Source organism: Epinephelus moara, chromosome 1 (assembly GCF_006386435.1).
Source record: "Epinephelus moara isolate mb chromosome 1, YSFRI_EMoa_1.0, whole genome shotgun sequence".
Classification (NCBI taxonomy): Eukaryota; Metazoa; Chordata; class Actinopteri; order Perciformes; family Serranidae; genus Epinephelus; species Epinephelus moara.
In genome coordinates this window covers 41,426,882-41,449,023 of record NC_065506.1, presented here as the reverse complement: position 1 = coordinate 41,449,023, position 22,142 = coordinate 41,426,882, and the positions used below count along the sequence as shown (strand labels likewise).

Here is a 22,142-nt window from a genome sequence, read left to right as displayed (position 1 = left end):
AGCTCTATTAAAACAAATTCAAATAGCTGTACGGTATATTCTTCTACTAAACACATAAGCAAAACCCTCTGATAGACACTCACTAGAATAATTCAGCTCTAATGTAAATGAATATATCAAAAGTGGTCCTTTACATTTTTAGTGCTGTATCACTTTGGTGTAAAGTAATGAAATGTGTTGCATAAATAAAATTGCCTTAAACTGCCCTTTTAAATAGCCCTTACATTTTTGTTATTAAGTGTGTGGTCATAAATGTTTTACTAAAGAATATAAAGAGTCAAGGGCCTAGGTTTGGTTTCGACATTGAGGGGAGGGACACATGAAATTTTGGGTTAAGGGGTCCTCCGGCAGAAAAGTTTTGAGCATCAAACACTTAATTTCCTGCATTCTGGTGAATTTTTTTGCACCAGTGCATGTCTCTTCTGCATCAACATATGATATAGATGTCATTAACTCTGTCAAAATAAAAGGCCTCTCTACTTTCATGTTTTTATTGTGGGGACAGCCTATGGGAGGGACAAATACACATGTTCTAAACATTTAGGGGGTCATCCCCTGCATCACCCCCCAAAATCTACACCTATGTGAGAAAGACAGAGAGAGATTTCCTTGAGCATTATGAAGGTGAAGCTCTTCTCAATATATTGTGCTACTAGATAGATAGATAGATAGATAGATAGATCTTTGCATCATTCTCACGACCACATACACATTCATATCTATATGTTTAAGATATATGATAAATATTATACAAGATATATGGTAAATACTAAATAAAAAAAATTAAATAAATGAATTTGAAATTCAGATTTTGGGGTTCTCCCCCAGGAAATTTTGAGCGTCAAACACTTTATTTCCTGCATAAATGTACAGTGTAAATGTCTTTAATTTTGCCGCTGCTGCTTTACTTTTGAATTTTATTTAATTTCCTGTATTCTGGTTTATTTTTACTACTTTGTGCCTTTCCTGCCTCAGTGTGTGGCATTAATGTCATTCATTTTGTCAGAAGTCCTCTGATGCTTCGATGCTGTTACTGGGATGGACAAATGCACATGTTGTAAATACTGAGAGGGACATGTCCCCTGATTCCTCCCTGACATTTGACGTAAAGCACATTTACCTGTAATGACATGTGTTGCATATATCAGATAGCCATTCATTTTTATTATTTTTTTTGTATTTAGTGAGTGGTCATAAGTGTTTTTCCCAAAACACGTAAAGGATAAAAATAAATGGAAATAAATTCAATGTGTTGTCAAACATAGGTGTGTCTGCCCCCAAACTGTGGAACAGCATCCCCCTCCCAATCAGATCTGCCCCCACCATTGACTCATTTAAGTCCAAGCTCAAAACCTACTTTGATTTATCAGAATTTGAGTCCTCCAGTGTGGCTTATCCCTGATGCATACCTGACCTGTTGTGTCTCTAAATGGGTGAGCTGTGTACCTGACAATTATGTTAGCATTTTATTCCTTCTGTACAGCACTTTGGTGACGTGAGCTGTTTTTAAATGTGCTTTATAAATAAATTTGAGTTTGAGTTGATTTGAGGTGTGGATTACGGGGTACCCCCTCAATATTTACATGTACATTTGTAAAATGCACATGGATTTGTTAAATTCATCGATGTCATACATTGATGCAGAAAAGCACAAACTGGTGCATAAAAATTCACCAGAATGCAGAAAATTGAGTGTTTGATGCTCAAAACCTTTCTGCCAGAGGACCCCTTCACCCCAAATTGCATGTGTCTCTCCCCTCAGAAATCTATGCCCTTGACTCTTTATATTCTTTGGTAAAACATTTATGACCACACACTTGATAACAAAAGTGTAAGGGCTATTTAAAGGGCAGTTTAAGGCAATTTTATTTAAGCAACACATTTCATTACTTTACATCAAAGTGATAAAAATGTAAAGGATGACTATTGATATTAATTTTGTTATTTAATTTTGTTTGTTTGATGCTCAAAATTTTACGGACAAGGACCCCAAACCCACCATTTTGTATGCCCCCCATGCTGAAAGAAAACCTATGGCCTTGGTATCAGTGTCACAGAAACAGTAGAAGATCCAAGAGGCCTATTTTGTACCTTTTTTTATTGTTTCCCTTTTTGCGAGGGAAAGAGTTGGACGACACTCTTTATTTTTGTTTGTTTTTGTCGTGTTTTTTTACACGACAAAAACAAACAAAAATAAAAAACATTTTTCACTAAAGGTTGATGCAAACAGGAGAGGTTTGGGATAAGTGACTATTGGCTCTGTGGGTCCCATAGAAACGGTGATGCGGCGGCGGAGGGGCCGGGCCTTCCTGCAACAGCTGAGGCGGATCTGCAGCCTGATTACGGCTCACAGCAGACTCTAACATAATTGATGACCTAATTGAAAAGCAGGAGGAGGAGGTGGTGGATGGGAGAGTGGAGGAGGAGGAAGAGGAGGAGGAGGAGGAGAAGGGGGGGGGGGGCTCGCCTCGCTCACGGACAGGAGGAGAGAGAGACGCGCTCCAATGAGAAAAGTTTACTTGTTCTTCCTCCGCACAGTCCCACAGCTGAGGGCATTGATGTGAGCGCAGAGGACTCCAGTTTTTTACGCGCACTTCTTTCCCCCCACATCTTTCACCCTCACACACGGAGCACTAATCCACCTTCTCACCTTTAGTTTTAGCGCGTGTCTGTGTTTCTTTTCTTTCCTTTTCCTCCCTTTTATGAATGATTCTCTCTCGCAATACTACTACTACTTCTAAGATATCCTCGGATACCTCTTCGCTGTCCTCGTCCGCACGACCTCACCTCGGCACATCTTCTCTCCTCAAGTTCAGACGCCACCCGGACTTTCACAGCAGCTTCAGACGCACTTGGGGGAAATATCACTCGACGAGGAAGAACTTGATCCTGTGTGCAGCAGCAGCAGCAGCAGCAGCCGCTGAAGCGAGCGCCAACATGAGTCTCAAAGCTGACGCAGAGCCGAATAACAACGTCTCCATCGAAGAGGAGGTGAGTTTGGGCAAAGTTTCATTTCCAAGCAGCTCCGGACTGTGACCCCGGTGTGTTCATGTTCACTGACAAGCGAATAAAATTATGTTTCCGGCCTCAAATACACACGCACATGTGTGTGTGTGTGTGTGTGTGTGTGTGTGTGTGTGTGTGTGTGTGTGTTGGGGGAAATTCCTTCAGCTCACTGTGACTTTTTTCGCTCCCTTGAAACGGTTTAAAAGGAAGTAAGGCAGTTTAAAGGGGAGAAGCCACTTCCAGTAGGAATATCCTCCAAAATGTAATTTAAACACGCATTTCTTTCTCCTTAAAACTCCCAGTGACGTCAGTTTTCTTTACTGATTAAACTGTGTGTCAGCAGGTGTGAAATAATCACTGCACTGAAACAATTAAGCTCTTAACCATGCATTTTTCATGTATTTTTATTTTTAATGCATCTTTCCTTTATTTTTAAACATATTTTATTAAAAAGCTAATTTTTGTTTTTAAAATTATTTTCTTGAGACCCACACTGCTAAAAAAAAAAGGAGAAGGCTTTAATTTAGCTTCACATGTGAGTTGGGAAAAAAAGATTTAATCCAAAAAAATGTAATTTATTAAAAAGAAAAACTGCAAATGAGTAAATTCAGTGAGCCCATCTGGATTGGGGAAAAAGTGCTATAAATTAAATATATATATATATATACATATATGGCCTTTTATGAAGAATAAAATAGGAAGTGCTGTACAGGGTTGAAGCACTGTGTAGCCTAGTTAATTGTAAAAAAAAAAAAAAAAAATCAGCTGCTCTTTGAGGACAAAAATCGACAGGCCAGCTCACTCAATGTAAAAGTCCATGGTACAATATATGGCTTTTTAATCTTCCAAATATCCATTTATTTACAATATTTTTTCTCCACCCTTCCTGAGAATCCAGACTTTGTGACGGTGCCATTTTGTTTTGCATTTAGGTGCCAAACAAAATAAGATGCGTCACACCAACTGCAAGTCATCATGAAACTGGAGCCTAAAATAAAACAGTTAAGATCCTTAGCTGCAATTTGTAGGTTTAAATATATTTAGAATCAAAATATTACAAATGCCATTATTTTCAAATGGCCTCCAAAATAAACCGTATTGAATCTTTCCAGTTGCCTCGCCTCGGTTGTGTGTGGCCCCAGCTATATTTCCTCTTTAATGACTCCTTATGGAGAGACACTGAGGGGAGTGCTGGGCCTTTTGTTGGTCCTCCTTTGTTCCCATTATCTTCCAACAAAGCCACGTGTGGCCACTTGACTTTTCTTAGCCTGATTTCCTTTTTGTGTTTTTATGGCCTTGTAATTAAGAGCAAAGATTAAACAAACAGGACGGACATTTATTTGAAATCCCTAAAAAAGTGTGTTTAGAGGTGTTAAATCATCAAGATACAGAATCATGTCAGGCGTCAGTGGTGCTGTTTGTTTGTAGAAATAAATGACCTAAATATATAAGATGTAATTCAGATTTTATTAAACACTACAGGTTGATACGCTCAGTCAATGAGGAGCCGACACTCAAATTAAAACATCTCCATTGAGTTTGTGTCCAGCTGAGCCGGCCTCCACTCACTGTATGTGTTGACTTGTAAAGGGCTGAGAATTGCTGCTGTGCGGCACCTGAAAAATGCCGGAGGGCCGGCAGGGTTGGGGCCGCGGGTCAGAGGAAGGAAATGGTGTCACGCTGTGCGCTGTTGTCCAGTGCTGTTCGTCTGGCAGCCCCATTGTACTGAGGGCCTCCCCACCGGCTGGGAACTAATGGGCCTCGCACTGCACTGTTTATTCCTCCGGCCACACCGCACTGTACACAGCATCGCCTCTTAGTGTCCGGTCAGGGCAAGTCCAGGGGTCCTTGAAGGGGGATCCTGGGACCCCAGCAGGATGAAGAGCAGCTTATGTTCTTCGTTTAGACTGTAACATGTTGGAGGATCACAGGTTTCAGATAAGTCATTTTACTGTACATCTCTGTGCGAGGCAGAATGACAGAGCCTTTTTTCTTGGATCAAGGTGCAACATTCAAGACACTGCAAAAATACATTTATCAAGATGTGTGAGTGCAAGTTAAAATAGTAAAAACAATAAAACAGTTGTCCAAAGATAAGATAAATTTCACAAGTTAATCTGCAGCTAGTCAGAGACAGCTCCTCAGCAGTGAGAAGAAGCTGTTGATCTTTTGATGAGACAAATATTAAATCCTATTTTGTTCTGACAAGGGCTTAAAGCAGTGATTCCCAACCTCAGAAGCATTGATGGATTAATGAAGGGGCCTGCCGGACACATGCCCAGGGCCCCAGAGTGTCAGGGCCCCCCCTGGCCTCCTGCAAAATGTCACTCAGATTAACATGTCACCAGGAAGAGACTCTAAACGACCTCAGAGACACAAAACCACAAAACGATGCATAACAGCAACAAAAGACACAACAACAACAAAAGAGGCAAAACCAGGACAGTGCTGTTTTGCTCCAGTGTCCAGTGTTTATTCATCACTGGATACTTTGCTTCTTTCAGTCTTGGAAGGATTAATCACACCTTGGTCGATCTACTCACAACACGTGCAAACTGACGAGGGGTCGCAAAGAGACGTTTAGTTTTCAGCACAGTTGATCCGAGTTTCTCTGATGCTGCCTAAAATGCTGGATCAGGATTCAGCAAGTGTGCAAGTCCGTGCACCGATCTGATACCACGTAATTTGTTAATAAACTTCACAGGCGTTTCCCAGAAATCGGTTCTTCTTCACTGCTCTACAACAGTAGCTACACAAAGAGTTGTGCTCTGCAGCCACTGGCAGCTACTGTTTTAGAGCAGCAAAGAACTGTTTCCAGAAAATGGTGTGATGTTAGTGTTCAGAGCTGAATTTGACACTGGTCCCAGCAGTTCAGGGTTTAACCTGAGTTCTGCCACACAACAATGATGGCAATCATTTCACGTCCGTACAGCGTCAGTCGTACACAGCTGATCATTTCTTTTTTAATGCAGTGGTATTGTACTTTGTATCAGCTGATCTGCAAGTTCAAGTTTCGAAATCGGTATCGGGGAGGAAAAAATAGTTTTAGAACATCTTTATTTTTTTAAGGAGATGAAGTAGGTAACATTTTTAACTAACAGATATCATCATGTAGCTTCTCCAGTTGATTACTCGCAGTTAAGACAAGTATTTTTTGTATTACAAGCTTCTTTTTTTTTTTTTTTTTTTTAAGGCATGAGCTAGTCTAATATGCACTGATTTGCATCTATTTCCTGAACAGAAATCTGAACACTGGATAAAGCAGGTTCAAAATTCTTATTTTAGTTTCTTATCAAATGTTTTTACAGAGGGAATTTTGGATATCACTCCACAAATCAGAAAATACTGTCAACAGCCATAAAACTGGAAAGATTTGTGTATACAAGTGCTGCTGAAGTGGAAATTTTTGGCTCGGAGTGTGAGACACCACTTATTTTGAGAAAACAGCCTTAAAAGATATGTATTGTAAAATTCCATACACTTTAAAGGCAAAAAAACAAAATGCTAAGGTAAAACTTAAGGACATCACCATGACACGTCCTCAGCTGATTACTTACATTAAGATGACTATTTTTTGTGATGATGTTTTTTGAAATTTTATGTTTTAATATGCAAAAAAGAATTATCTAAGTACGTATGTGCTTGTTGAATACATTTCCACAACAGCAATAAGAACTAAAATAAACACCTGAATGTGTATTTTAGAGATTTTCTTTCTTCTTGTCTGAAATAAGTCATGTTATGGAAGCAAATTGCCCAAAATCTTCCAGTGCATGAACAAACTGACGCGTGTTTAATCTCATAACACTGTGCACTGTTCTGCTACAGTGTCCAGTTGAACGACATGTTTCCTTAAATCAATGTGCAATGGGCTTTAAGGTACATTTTCTCTGATTTGCAAGGTGTGTCAGGTGTTAAGAAAATCAGCTGCGACATGTAAATAAACCAAACGTTAGCAGATCTTTACTAACTGTATTGGCAATGTAACATGTTTCCCACACCTGTAATGCCCCTTTGAACTGAACTGAATTAAACCTCGTCGTGCACCTGCGCTCGCACAGAGTGTTTAACACATCATTGTTTCTGTTTAAATATACATTTTGTCGTAGGTGAACGCAGCCCTGTTTTAGCCCTGGGTGTCTTGCCTTTAAGGGTCACAAGCCCAAAAAAGTTGTGAACCTGTAGCTTTAAGGATTGAGTCTGCAGTGACACTTCAGTTTGGGAACACCTGACCAACAGTTGACACGACCTTTGCAGATGAATTAATTTGTCAGCTCCACACTGTGTTGTGTTTTTGGTGTCTGACATTCACTCATCACGCTGAGGTCTTCGTCAGAAATAAAACATTTCTTGTGTTTATTCTGTCTTGTGTTCCACAGCACACTGCACGCAGAGCTGCCCTGTAAATATCCATCCATACAGTATGTGTGTTACTTATTAAGGAGGAATGAGAGACGTCGGGACCTCGGCCAAGCCTTTCTAAATCTTTTTGTGCAACTCAGTTCTTATCACACATGCTGCTGCTGTCTGGAGATCGACGACACCAAATAAAAAGGCAGAATATTTCCAGCTGACCACATGCAGCTTTGCTTTGTGTTTGCAGGTACGAACGCTGTTTGTCAGTGGCCTACCTGTCGATATCAAACCACGGGAACTTTACCTTCTCTTCAGACCTTTTAAGGTAGGCGACAATGTGTCATGTTTTTAAAGAGTGAAGGTGTTGTGTGTTGTTGAGGTTTCTAAATGACTAAACAGACTTGACTTCTCCCCTCTTCTTAAAAATAAAGCAAAGGTAGCTGCTATGTGCCAGCTGCTGGAAACAAGTCGTGGAAAGAGTCTCTGAAAGGATTATCTGCGCACAGATGAAGGTCTTTGGGAGTTTAAACATTTTATAGAAGCAACTAACAGTGTGCAGGTTGTCCTTTTAAAACCACTTTCCATGACGCAGTGATGTCACCGGCTGTCGCTCACACTCAGTTTATCAGAGCTCCTCGTTAGCTGAATCAAACAATCCTCTCCTGTTAATGGATGTCCAGATATTTGCATATATGGAAATGAGGCCACATCATTGTTGCTCTGTTTTTTTGACCGGACTCCATAAACACCCCTCCCACCCCGTGTCCTAACTAACCAAATTGGAAGTGGTATCCCTCGCACATGGATGATCTTGTGGAATGTGTAAATGAGTAGCCCTCGCGATTGGCCAACCAACCCTCTCCGTGACCCAGCTCGCCCACCGTGTAGGGAAATTTTTTTTATTTCCTCTCGTAGCATTGACACATTGTGAAACCACTGAGATGTTTTCTCAAGGCACTGTTTTACTTTTTGCCCTTTGCTTCTGTAGAAGGCAAACAGTGTGTGCAAACAGGGCTCAGTCTGATTCACTCAAGGTTTTAAATTTAATCCAAACTTCAACCTTTTTTTAAAAAAAAAAGAGAAATCTTTAATAGTGACTCAATTCTACGTCTTGTTTTTCTCCCCTGAATTACTGAAGCTGAATCTGGTTCGGATTGTTGCTAAGGATTTATGACAGCCAGTGAAAGTTGTTTAATTTTCCATGGCTGTAAATCAGGATCAGGAGAGATCCCATCTATCAATACTCTGGTCAGGCAAGATTCCCCGTCATTTCTCAGGAATTTGCTCCTGCTTTTACCAACCCCTGTGCTGTTTTTAACCTGGTTTAAAACCAGTGGCTGTGTTTGGAAGTCATGCCTAATCTAGGCTCAGACCTTCTGCGAAAGAGAGCAAACCCTCACACATCTGATAACATGTGCTTGCCTCCCTTTTTTTAAACTAAACCTGGTCTTCATTTTCTTATTCTTAGCTCTCAGGATATCAGGGCTTTTATCTGTACAGTCATAGAAAGCTGCATTTGTTGGCATGTTTGTCTTTATTTTGCCACAATGACTGTAACACTGCCACAGAAGGATCTGTGACGGCCTGCTGTTGAGCTCAAACTGAAGGTGCACACAGGCAGGTTTCTCTTGATATAGCGAGACGCATTCACGCCTGACTTCCTGCATGTGACTCCAGAGTGGATAATTGGCTATCTTTCTTCCCCGCAGGGTTATGAAGGGTCACTGATTAAGTTAACATCAAAACAGGTGAGACGCCCTCCATCAGTGGAGGAAAATGCTTTAATGCTCTACTTAAATACTAAACAAATGTCCAGGCAGACATTTTGTAACTTTAACATTTGGCTGAAGACATAAAAATGACAAACTATTATGATTTTTATGATATTAAAGGTCCAGTGTGTAGGATTTAGGGGGATATATTGGCAGAAATGAAAAGTGTTTTCTTTAGTTTATAATTACATTACCATCTACAGAGATCACCATGTTACGCTGCCATGTTTCCACAGAAGCCCAGCATGGCTAGGCCATTTGTGTTTTCGTGTCTGCCGCCATAGTTAGCAGCCCCTGCACAATGAGCAGTGCTGGAAAGACACAGATTTATTAACCATTAAACTGCTTTATTCAGCGGTTTTACCGGTTTAAATAACCTGGTCTGTTTGTTTTGGAGAGGAAGACCTCTGCTGATAACTCGGCTCCTGTAAAAACCTCCTGAAAGTCTGGATCTTAAGTTATCAGAAAAAAGGTGAGCACACATTAGGAGGTGCTGGGCTAATGGCAGTGGTGGAATGTAACTGAGTGTGTTTACTTAAGCACAAATTTGAGGTACTTTTACTTTACCTGAGTCTTTTCTTTTCATGCCACTTTATACGTCCACTCGTCTCCATTTCAAAGGGTAATGAACTTGTTTCACTACATTTATCTGACAGCTGTAGTTACTTTACAAATTAAGGTTGTGGATAAAAAACATGAAGTTTATATTTTATGATGGTTTGTTTTAAATTATTAAACCTCCCCTACAATTTATACAAGTACAGCTGAAATGATTTGTCCATTAATCAACTAGCAGATTGACAGAAAATTAATTGGCAGCCATTTTGATAAGTCATTTTGTAATTTATTTTCAATATTATACTTTTTTTTCTTTTTTTAATAAACTTTCTGCATTGGAATTTGTAGGTGTGGTGTTTTTTTTTTTTTTTTTTTTAGGAATTATCTGCTTTCACTGTTAATACTTTTAAGTACATTTTCCTGACTTTTCTTACTTTTACTTAACTATTTGAAACCTCATCAAATTGGCTTGATTTCTTTTAAAAACACGGGAAGAAGGCAATCAGCAACAAAAGATAAAATGACCCCAAAAAATTAGCAAGAAATTAGTAAAAAGAGAAAATTAAAAACAAGAAAAGTAAAAAATAAATAAATAAACCTGGAAAAATAACAACAAAAAAATAGCAGTAATAATATGAATAAATACAGTTTACTCAGGTTTTTTTCCATTGTTTAAAAAAAAAAAAAATTTTCAGGGGTTTTTTTTTTTGTTTGTTTTTTGCAGTTTGTAGTAAATTTCTTACCAAGTTGCTCGTTGCCTTTCCCCCACGTTTTCCAAAGAGATTGCACCAATGCGCTCAGGTTTCAAAGGTTTAAATACTTGTGAAAGGCATCTGAAAGCAGCACAAGACGAGTGATGTCGCTCCAGGTTTCAGAGGGTTGTACTTGTAACGGTGTATTTTCACAGTTTGCTAATCGTACTGTACTTAAAGGAACTGAATACTTTTTTCACCACTGACCAGCGGCCCATCTGCAGTGATTTACCGAGTTAAATCACCTGGTTCATTTATTTTGGAGAGGAAGACGCCTCTACTGTTAATTCGGCTCCTGGTAAAAACCTACTGAACAATGAGCACTGAAAGAATTCAAACTGGGAGAAGTTTAAGCTGTGATCTGCAATCCTCACTGCTGGATTTCACTAAAATCCCCTTAAATCTTACACACTGGACCTTTAAAGAAGGACACATTGTCCTCTTTTCTTGCTGATTTGTTTGACACAGGTTTTTTTATTATGATATTAAGATATATATATACTTACAATCAACGTGATATTTGACAAAAATATGCAGCTTCTTGCATGTCAGATGCTCCCCTGTTGGTGTCACAGTGTGTTTCTTCCCTTTTGCCTTCCAGCCTGTCGGGTTTGTAACCTTTGACAGTCGCTCTGGAGCTGAAGCTGCCAAAAATGCTCTAAATGTAAGCATTGCCTTATTTTTATTGTTTTCTTTTCTTGCTGTTTGATTTCCCCCCTTATTTAAAACCCTCCTTTAAATAAGTTGCTTTGTATTTTTTAGATTTGTGTTAACCTTTGCTTGAACCTAAAAAGAAGTGATTGGGAGCTGTAAAAAAAGAAATTCTTCTTTCCCATAAAATCTCTCAAAGTCAACCCATTTTGTCTTTTATAATTCAATGGCAGGGCCATTTTTGGAAAGAGGCCAGAATCCCGTAGCCTTACGGTAGTTTACTTTGACCTTGATACACATCCCTTCTTAGTCTGGTATAGCTTTCCTTATTTTGCATATCACTGCTTTACTGTAATACTTTGATCTATAGCCACATGTGTAGTGTTACCTGGACACATCTTCAGTAGTGTAACCTCTTATTTTGTCACCCAGTAGCCCACGTATCTGGCAGTATCTAACACTTCTCTCTCATAGCTTAGCCTTCCTTATGAGCATCACCTCTTAGACACACCAGCAGTCACACACACAGACACACACACACACCAAAATACTACTCACCTGCATGTGGGCACAACGCTTAGGGCACAAGAACACAAGCAGGGTTCAGCCACCTTAAAAAAAGGAAGTACACTCAAACGTCTCGGCCCTTTTCCTCGTCTCCTTCTCCTCCTGGCTCTTGATTTCGTCACAAGGAAAAAGAGATGCAAGCATGTTGAAATATTTCCAGAGTGTATCCTTCAGTCTGCCCTTTTTGTTTTTGTGAAGACGTGACCTTTTTTTGAACACAGTATATTTTTAACTTCCCACAACAGTGTTTATCTCAAGGGAAGCTTGAAGGATACACCATAAGTATTGAAACAAGGCTTTAGGAAAGGAGGCCACGTGAGACTACTGAGCTTCTGCCCCTCAAACTCAGCCCACCTCCCTTACGATACTATGTCCCCCCTCCTCCTCCCCTCCTCCGTCTCTCCCCCAGGGTATCCGTTTTGACCCCGAAAGTCCCCAGACCCTGCGCTTAGAGTTTGCTAAAGCCAACACGAAGATGGCAAAGAGTAAGCTGATGGCCACACCGAACCCCACAAATATCCACCCTGCTCTAGGAGCACACTTCATTGCACGGGACCCATGTAAGTTGTACGGCTGCACCACTCTAGGCTCTCTCATCCACTCTCACCTTGGCAACGCCAGTACTCGATTGCCCTTGTTGCCCTTTAAAAAAAAAAAAAAATCTATCTTAGCATATTGTGGTATTAGAGACAAATGGGCAGGGCTTAAACTGTGTCTAACAAATTAAGGACTAACTCACCTCCACATGCATGTGTCATCTCGACTCTTCAGACAGCCGCTTTGCTTCTGTACAGCTGGGAAATTCCACTCTCTCACAGGGTTTAGTCAGCAGCTCTCTCTGCAGAAACACCTGCTGGATTCAGTAGTTTGGGACAGACCATGGTTGACAACAGTGTTAGGCTGCATTCAGACCAGATTTCGACTGGAGCAAATTACTCGTGTTGTGGTTAAAGCAGAGGAGGACAGGAAACCACGAGGAAGGGTTGTAAACAAACTGTGGGAAAGCAGCGGTTCACAAAATTGTAAATTGCAGCATTTTTTTTACTCACTAAGGTCAGTCTCTGTTCTTACTCTCACTGCAGCTGCATCTTTGCTGCTTGTATTTCACCATGCAGGTATAAAATAGGAGTATAACCATCAGGGTTCCCACACATTTTTACCAATGCATGTTCAAAACATTTCCATATTTTACCCTATTTCCATGACTTAGGTCTGAAACAACCCAGACACCTTGGACAACATGTGATTTGAAGTAAGGCAGATTTATAGGTGTGTCGGCTCCATGCAGGGCCTACACAAGCAGCCTGTGCAGTTGTGAGCATTTATACTTGCGTGGTGATGTCTGTCGGCTCTGCAGTTACACCTCCAAAACACTAGTTAGTGGTGGGGTTTCTGAAGTAAATTCTGATTGATTCAAAAGTACACAAATCGGCTTCATTATAACGCAAGATTCACAGACAGAACACTTGTCTTTTGCTGGACACTTTCCCCCCCACAAATACAACATGCTAATGTTATTAGCAGTCTATGACATTTTACATTGCATAAATTAGCCTAGGGGCTAGTGGACTTTCCTTCAACTAATATGGAGCTAGGATAAATTGCACACAAAACTTAACTTGCCGCTGTGTGGGGGCTTTACTGTCTTCACATTTGTTAGGTTAGCTTAGGTTCCACTGAGGGAAATGGAACCTGTGTCGCAGTGACGTGTAGTTGCATATCTGGGAAGTGCACGTCAGGCTACGGCGCAAGCTGTGGCATAGAGTAGGCTACACATCTATGCAGAGTCTACGCCACAGAAGTAGCCTATAAATCCCGCCATAGAGTGCAGTTCCAAATGTGGAGAGATACGCACACTGTTTCCCCACAACTAAATTTGGCCACTATTGCGCTGTCTGTAAACGTAGCTCTGCGCAAGAGGTGTATGAATAATGTGAGATCCAGTCAGATCGTTGGCCGCTGCAATGGACTGGTTGAAGTTGTCTCGCAGCTGTTGCGATGATTATCATGATGGTAGAAGGGTAAAGTTATGGCATGGCATGAAATATGTGCTGACGTTGGCACTCTGTTGAGCAGCGTTTTAGTTGTCGTTAGGGATGCACGATAATATCGGCACATCATCTGTATCGGTCAATATCGTCCTTAAAATGAAGGAATGAAATCAGAATCGGCCAACATGCTTTTTCTTACTTTGCACAATGAATGAATATTACATGCACTGAAAGTATTGTATTTCATGTCTCCATCTGCTGGTGGGCTGTCACGATAAGGGTATGCATGCATGATATGATAATTCAACTACAGAAGAGACTTAATGATCACTAAAATTAGGTGGGAAAAGGTGAATATATTGATATTGCCATTTGTCAGAGTTGTTTCATATTGGCATATCGGATTTCGACAAAAAATCAAATATCGTGCATCCCTACTTGTCTTGAAACGTTTTGGTGCAGAGCCTCCTTCCAGCCTCTGTCGAGCCATGTATCATATCTGTCATTCACATACATTATTAAACACACTCCTCCTGTTTGCTAACTTGACTCGCACGTCAGACATTCCCGCCCCCAACTAGCTGATGCACTAATTCAACAGTCAAACAGTGCAGCCCTGGATTTTAAATGAGTAATGCATGGAACTTATTTTGCTTAATGATTGAAACCCCAGCCAACATTTGTATGTGGGGAGTTAAAAACTGGCCCGATATGGGATTGTCTATGGATTCCACATGGGCCCATGTCCAGTGCCCACATAGTTTGGCCCCACATAGGTTATGCTGGGGCTACCTGGGTATGAGGTGGGTATGGGCCTAAAATGGGCATCTTATCTTGGCCACTTGGGTAAACCCACCCATATGGGCAATTGGCACAGGGCCAACGTGGAACCTGTGGACAGTCCCATATAGGGCCCATATTTCTGTCCATACACGACCTATATGGGCCCCACATACAGATGTTGATGGAGATTGTTAGGAACAAATTTTAAACAATGGCCAAAACCTTTTTCTTCCAAACCATGTCCATACCTGGAAAACAGTTATTCTGATTTCATAACTTCTCCATGAGTTTCATGACCGTGGGAACCCTGGGCTAGTATTTTCGGATCAGCTCCACCTGCTCGTAAACTTTACAGTGTCGTGTGTCGACGTTTAGTTAGTTTGAACTCTGTGTGAAGCCGAAAACACGGCCGATTTTGGATGTGTGTGACAGTGATGTGTACAGCGAAATCTGGTCTGACTGCACTTTTTAGGGGTACATTATTTTCCTTTAGTGATAATTCAAGCCATTACAGTATTACAACATTCATCAGTAGTAAACCTAAAAGTCACACAACGATGACACAAAGCAGTTAGCAAACCTCTTTTTTGCAGCATGTTTTGACGACACATTTTCTTCTTCATTTAAAATGTTTAGCGTCTTTACATGTTTATATGTTTAAGGGTAGGTCAGTCAGCTTTACGTTTCCTCCCGCCCTGTACTTCCCCAGATGATCTAACAGGGGCAGCACTGATCCCAGCATCTCCGGATGCCTGGACTCCTTACCCCCTGTACACCACGGAGCTGACCCCAGGCCTCCCTCACGCAGCCTTCACTTACCCAGCGGCCGCTGCCGCTGCTGCAGCCCTCCACGCCCAGGTGAGGGACCAACCGGTGTGTGTTTCTCTTATCTTCTATTCTTTTTAAGTAGCACACATTCAGCTCTAACAACACAGGGAACCTTTGTAGAGACACATTAATGTCTGCACCGAGGTACAATCATAAAATGAGTGGTAATGATGCACTGCTGCTGTTTGACAACATGGTGCACTTTTAAAAGCAGACTTTAAGATTCCTGAAACAGTCCCAGTGGCCCTCTGAGGTATTACAATAACAGCACAATTTGTGGAGCCACAAATATCTTCTCTGCAAATTGTTGGCTGCACAACTTGTGCCCAGTCTTAATGTTGTGAAACAGAGAGTCAAATGAAATTAAAACCCTGAGTTATATTGTAATAAAGATTTGTCATTTCAAAATGGAAAATGACTTCACTCCTGTTTCGCCTTCAGTGGACGTGGTGTGTACATTCTTTGATGTAGTGTAACAATACCACGCACTTCCTTTAAAGCCCTCTTTGTGGTCGTCATCTGGCTGCTTTTGGCTCACTGCTTCCTTTTTGTTGATCACTCTCAGACATTGAGGTATAAATTTTTCCTTTTAATGGAGCTCGTGCATCACTATCCCATCTGTGTGCTGGAGGTTAAAAGTGCTCACTAATAAAATACTCATGTTTTGGTCTACGGCATGGACTAAAGAAGCAGAAATCATTTTAGAAAAATAAACATTTGAGCCTTAAGATGGAGTTTTGAACCAAGACTAAGTAGGTGTGCGTATAGACAGTAGATGCACTGCATGCTCACTTGCTTTAACATTTAACTGTCAGTGTTTCAGTCTGAAATGCATTTAAAACATTATTTCTTTCTAGAGAAATGAGTGTACAGAGTGTTTACTTTGTAAGCTAATTGCAGCAGAAATGCTACAGCAGTAGTGCAGCTAACTACAAAGCAGTGGGCAGGGCTTTTGGTAACAATAGCAATGGAAAATATTTCACTTGTTGGGTCATTTAGAGTTCATTGTGATCTAACTTCCTCCTGCAATGTAAGAGCACAGGGGAGTGCTACACTGCAAAGTAGGCAGCTATTACATAGACCATTTTGTGGGGCGTAAGAGGCGCAGGAATGTGAGGTATTTGCTTGGAGAAATTGTCAGACCTGATGGCCTTCTCTGGAGGTGCCAACTTACTGTCCACGTTCCTGTTGGAACATAAGCTGACTGTGTAGCCACACAAAGGGGGGAAAGGCCTTTTTAATTGCAATCCGATGAAAGATCCCTAAAATGCCCCGAGTTCTCTCCCCACTGACTCTCGGCCTCGTTAGTTTGACTGTGTGACACAGCAGTGTAACATCAAATGTCTCTTAAACAACTGATGATAACCTCCCGAGTGTATTAAAGAGACAGTTCACCCCAAAGTCATATTTTTCCTCTTACCTGTAGTGCTGTTTATCAAACTAGATTGTTTTGGTGTGAGCTGTTGAGTACCAGCTGGCAGCGTCAATATGATGTCAGAGAGATGTTTTGACTCTTTCGTTGGACAGACATTAAATGTGGGTTGGCAATATTTTAAATATTGTTAGAACTTCACGATGTGTGGACGATAACATTATGAAATTTTCTCAGCCATTGCTTTTTTTTCCCTCTACCTTGATTAAATGTTTTACATCAAGATGATGTTGACATGAAATGTTTGGAAGACTGGATTTTGGTTGCTTTTGGTTACAGATGATATTTGGGTTACAAAATGTTGCTGCTGTTAGACGTTCTGACGCTGAATTTTGGCCAAACCAAATATCAACATTGGTAGTAGGGCTGCCCCCGACTAAGAATTTTCCTAGTCGACCAACAGTCGTCATTTAGGGCCATTAGTCAACTAGTCGCCCGCATGTTTACGATATTAATTTGATTATTAAATGATATATTTTGGTGGTTTGAGTTGAAGGTGTGAGAAAGAATAGTATCAGTAACATTGTTAACACTGTGCTACATTACAGAGAAATACAAAACCGTACTAATGAACCTTCATTAATATAGGCCTATATTTTATCTACAAGTGCACGTCACACACTGAGCGAGCCGCCTGTTAATGACGCTGTGGGCTAATGGGCATGTAGCTACTTCCATGTTTCAGATGATACGTCATGTTTGTAGTCGACCAATGAAGATGAGTTTACATATCACCTTGGGTTCGTCCTTCACCTTCTCAAAATGATCCCACACTTTGGATTTCCTGCCCGACATGTTATTAACTAGCCTGTGGAATAACCGCAGGTACCAGCCCTGGAAATTAACCTGACTGCTGTCTGACTGCTGAGCGTGGACACTTCTGTGTCTGTCCTTTCAAAGTAAATTCCCACATGGTCCAGCCATAAAGGTTTTGATTTATTTTGACAAGGCACAGCTCCTAATAGAGTTTCACGTTTGTTTTCTGCAAATAAGCGACCAATGAAATCAAATCGACTAATGACCTTTTGGTCGACTCTTAGGGGGCAGCCCTAGTTGGTAGCCAGCTGGGGTGTTGGAGATACTGGCCGTAGAGATGACCACCTTCTCTCCGAAATAATGGAACTAGATGGCACTCCAAAGAAAGAACCAAAAAAATAAATTTCCAAAACTCAACAGCAACTTGTTAATGGTGCTAGATGAGCTAGCAGTAGATGCATGCTTCCCTCTGCGCTGTGATATAAGTAGCTGGCAGGCCTAATTTGGCAGAGAGACAATAGTGTCTACATGAAACTGCTCACAACAAGGTCTGTGGATTATCTTGAGTAACCAGGTCATGATTTCTGGAAAGAGACATTAGTGTTTGCAGCTTTGTTTTATCCAAGTGCCATCTAGTTCTATTATATCGGAGAGAAGGCAGGCGATATCTCCAACACTCTGCACCTCACACCAAAACAATCTAGATTTGATGAGCAGCATTACAGGTAAGAGGAAAAACATGTATTTTTGATTTGAGGTGACCTGTCCTTTAAGCAGCTGTGGCCTCTGCCCTGTGTGTAGAAATGTGAGGCCTCATTCTGCCGCAGGTTTTAGTCACAGGTATGGAAAGGTACCAGCTCTCGCCCCGTGGAAATGTTTAACACATGGAGAGGTTCAGCGCTCCACATTTCCATGCCTGTTAATTACTCGAGGACCATTGTCCTCTATGAGCAGCTACGTGACCCACATTCCCATGGCTTCAGTGACCACGGCTTAAAGGGACAGTCCTCCCAAACCTGCTTATCAAAAGTGTGTGAACTGATAAAATCTGCAGAGCTGAGGATTGAAGCTGAGGCCTGGTTCTGGTCTGCTGTACATGACTATGTTTGTGTTTCTTCAGATGCGTTGGTACCCTACTCCCTCTGAGACTTCCCAGCCTGGATGGAAGTCCCGGCAGTTTTGTTAGATATTTAGTGAGTAACCTTTGGTACCACAGTGTTTTTCTAACTGCTAACCTGATGTCATGCAAACTGAAACCTGCACAATAACAGTGTTTGTCTGAAAACTGCAGAATGTTTCAACATGAACAAACCAAAAACTGTTTTGGTGTTAAAAGATGAGGCTGGTGATATTCTAGATTTCTTTTTGTTTAAATTGTCATCAAATCCCATGAAAAGATTGAAACTTACAGTGTGTTAGTCCAACTTGTCCGTGGCACTCAACCCTACACAAAATTGTTCCTATCAAAAATAAATATTTGAAAACAGGCATGAATATATACTGTAATTTTTTTAATGCTAAATGTTAAACAGCTGGGTGCTGTAGTTTTTATCAAGTGCTACTCAAACAGGATTTGATTGGGCATTTGTTGGGGACAGTTTTCAGCTGTGGATTAATGCACATGGGACGGAAGGGAAATTACAGTGCCTGTGCTCATTGTGATAAAAGAACACGTCACCTGTCACCAACAATGTGGCTCATTGATGTATTAACAACGAAGCTCTAAAGCACAGGCGAATATAGATCAGTGCTTGGATATACAGCTGGGATCAAATCACTGACTACAGCACAGTATACAGTCTTTTCCCTTTATTCCAAAAGCAGTTTACGCGGCTAATATAAATGAATATTCCACTAATATTTACATGCAGCTTCGAATACTAGAACAATAGGATTTTTTGGGAGTTCTCTACTTGTGGCAGACTTGTTAGCTTTCCTTGCCATTAAAACCTGAATAATATCAGCATATCACACATCGCGATCACAAATGCTTTATTTGAAAAAACCTAATTCGGAATATCAAAACGTAAAATGCTGTTTGCGTGACCCATATCAAATTTGGAATATCAGCGTTCTTGTAAATGTAGTCACTGTTTTTATTCTTTGAGATTTATCGACAAGAAGGACAATCACCAGACCGTTCCTCTTAGGGCCCGTGTTCACATGGTGTAGCATTTCATCTCAGCGCTTCATGTAGAAAGTTTTCCCGGTGCTTTTTTAAAAATGACGCACTGTGTGGGATTTGTTTCTATTAGGGATGCATGATAATATTGTCACGTCATTGGTATCGGCCAATATTGGTTTTAAAAATGAACTATTAGAATCGGCCAACATGCTTTTTCTTATTTTGCACAATGAATCTGCTGGTGGGCCGTCACGATAAGAGTGCACATGCATATTGTAATATGATAATTCCACCACAGACGAGACTTGATCACTAAAATTAGGTGGGGAAAAAAGTGGATGTATCTATAAGTATTGATTATCGGTCAAATGAGTCGTTGCATATCGGCATATTGGATATCAGCAAAATATCCAATATCGTGCTTCCCTAGTTTCTATGATAATATCTTGAGTTTGATGTAAACTAGGTAGCTAACGTAACGCTACGTTAACAGAGGGTTTACTACACATCTTGCAACTTGTGTGGCGATAAAAGCATAACGCTCACCAGCAACACTCAGTGTCCGCCGGCCGATGTGCTCCAAAAATGGGCTTTTCTGTTTTTGTTGCGGTATTTTAATTTAGCTCGGGATAGACAGTAGCTAAAGGAGCTGCAGTGACGACACCATCGCCATTCTGAAAAGATCAGAAGTTTTCGTAGCAGCTGAGTGCAGCACTTTTGCTCTAGGCAGCTGCATACGCTCTCTTCTCATTGGGAACGACTGGGGGGAAAAAAGCTGCCACTGAGAAAACGCCATGTGGACACAGGCCCTTAGGCTGTTATTTTATTTTTCTAATATAGCTCTTTGTGAGTTTTCAGAAATTATTTAAATCATTTACAAGTGTTCACTGGGTGATGTGGTCCTTTATTACGATGAAGCTTGGCATTGCAATTTGAGTTAAATGCTTAGTGACCATCCTGCTGCCACGAAACAGTTAGCAGCACACCAAATGTGTATTAATCCGCAGCTGAAAATAGTCCCCACTTTGAGGGAGTCAAAGCGTTGTTGGACTAACACTTATTTTTCATCTTTTCATGCATTTTTTGACAACAGACCTTAATCTAAAGTGTTTTTTGTTTAGTTTGGACTAACTCTCGTTCTCCCTGTTTCCTTCAGGCCTCTGGAAACCACACCTTTGTCCAGCTGAAGTGAGGTTTGCCAAGCTCTTCATTAATTTAATCAGGTTTATTTAATGGACAAATGTGCATTATTATAAACAAACAGTATTTATATCTCCTCCCGATTGTCTGTGGGGGGGAGTCTGAGTTGAAACCATCTTGCTGTCGACAATCTGAGCTTATCCTTGGCAACTATTGCGGTACCATCTTAGCACTTCAAAAAAACCAACCTCATGCAAAGCCTAGTCAAACTCTACGGATCATATTTGCTGAGGAAATTTGACTCATTGAAGTAACTGTTGTTAAGCTAGTCCTGCCGTGGAGTTACCGCTGCTCCCAGGAGGTTTAGAAGCGTTAAGAGTCATTGCATGTTAGTCTTTTTGGCATGAATTTAGAACGCAGAGTTCTGTGTATCCTAATTTTCTTAGTGTTTGTGTTGCCTCTTTACCTTTTGGCCTAGACAGCGACATGTTTTGTTTTCCTGTAGAACCTTGGTCTTACCTCTGTGAAAGCTAGGCTGTTGTGTAAATGGCTTATCTCGCATGGACCTTGTGAATGCATCCCTACGTTCTATGACAACCCCAGTCCTTATGATCATATCAGTGTCTGTCATTATTTGAGCAAAGGAAAGTACAAATATTTTTGTACTTTTTTGCGTAATGTATATTTATGCATTTTTGTGCAACTAAAATAATGAACCTGTATAAGTTGGATGTTTAGTCGTCTCTTGTGTTTTTGGTGTTACTTTGATCCTATAATCTTGTTGATGTAGTTTTAAAGAAGAAAAAAGTGCAATTTGTTTAAAGGGGAAATGGGTATCTGTCAAAAATGGAAGTATTCTGAACGTGGCTTGTGCCATTCTGCTAAAATGAGATTGCTGTAAAACGATCTTTTCAGAATGTGAAACTGGACTACAAACGTAAAGGGTTGTTTTCTTCTGGGGGGCCATTTTGAAATGGGAAGCAGGATTTAGAGCGATGGAGGAATTTAGTTTGTGGTTTAGAAACATGTTTGTCTTTGTATCTGCTGTGCATAAGATGTAAAAAATATTCCCATCTTATGAATAATAAAGAAGTGAATGCATTTCTCTCTGGGCACCTGTCATTTATCACCGCGGCAAGTCAGCGGCCAATCAAAGTTAACAAACGCTCCGACACTGTACGCCAACTCAGATGCTGACATCAATAATTCATGCCAACTTTTCATTTGTAATGCACCATTGCATTAGTGTTGCTTTGCATCACGCTGACCTCCACACTCTGCCCTCATAAGCTGGTAAGACGCTCTGTTCAGCCAACCGTGACGGCTCCTCCAGGGACTCTTGAGTGACTGTTCTCAGTACGACCAGCTGCCTAATTGTAGTGGTGACTGTGCTGGTGGCGGACTGTAAACGTTTGTCCATATTGT

The 22,142-nt window shown here is 40.8% G+C and overlaps 1 protein-coding gene across 4 annotated transcripts; it reads left to right on the top strand.

The window, feature by feature from the left end:
- Positions 1–2,466: 2,466 nt before the first annotated feature.
- Positions 2,467–21,818, top strand: LOC126396183 (RNA-binding protein, mRNA-processing factor 2a). 4 transcript variants are annotated; one of them, XM_050054049.1, is made up of 8 exons: positions 2,469–2,991; positions 7,610–7,687; positions 9,072–9,110; positions 11,046–11,108; positions 12,072–12,222; positions 15,146–15,309; positions 18,573–18,645; positions 20,734–21,818. In XM_050054049.1, the coding sequence occupies exons 1-7, from the start codon at positions 2,707–2,709 to the stop codon at positions 18,636–18,638; spliced, it is 846 nt and encodes a 281-aa protein (XP_049910006.1). In that variant the 5' UTR covers positions 2,469–2,706; the 3' UTR covers positions 18,639–18,645; positions 20,734–21,818. The 4 variants fall into 4 exon arrangements, with proteins under 4 accessions (XP_049910032.1, XP_049910024.1, XP_049910006.1 ...); XM_050054058.1 differs by having other exon boundaries at positions 2,470–2,991; positions 15,146–15,294; XM_050054075.1 differs by lacking the exon at positions 18,573–18,645 and having other exon boundaries at positions 2,467–2,991; positions 15,146–15,294.
- Positions 21,819–22,142: the final 324 nt, after the last annotated feature.

What these genes read in the sequence shown, in the direction of transcription:
- LOC126396183 (XM_050054049.1), top strand. Translation starts at nt 2,707, where the DNA reads ATGATTCTCTCTCGCAATACTACTACTACTTCTAAGATATCCTCGGAT. An exon ending in TTCTCTTCAGACCTTTTAAG is followed by an intron (nt 7,688 to 9,071) that starts GTAGGCGACAAT and finishes TCTTCCCCGCAG; the next exon opens with GGTTATGAAGGGTCACTGAT. An exon ending in CTTCATTGCACGGGACCCAT is followed by an intron (nt 12,223 to 15,145) that starts GTAAGTTGTACG and finishes GTACTTCCCCAG; the next exon opens with ATGATCTAACAGGGGCAGCA.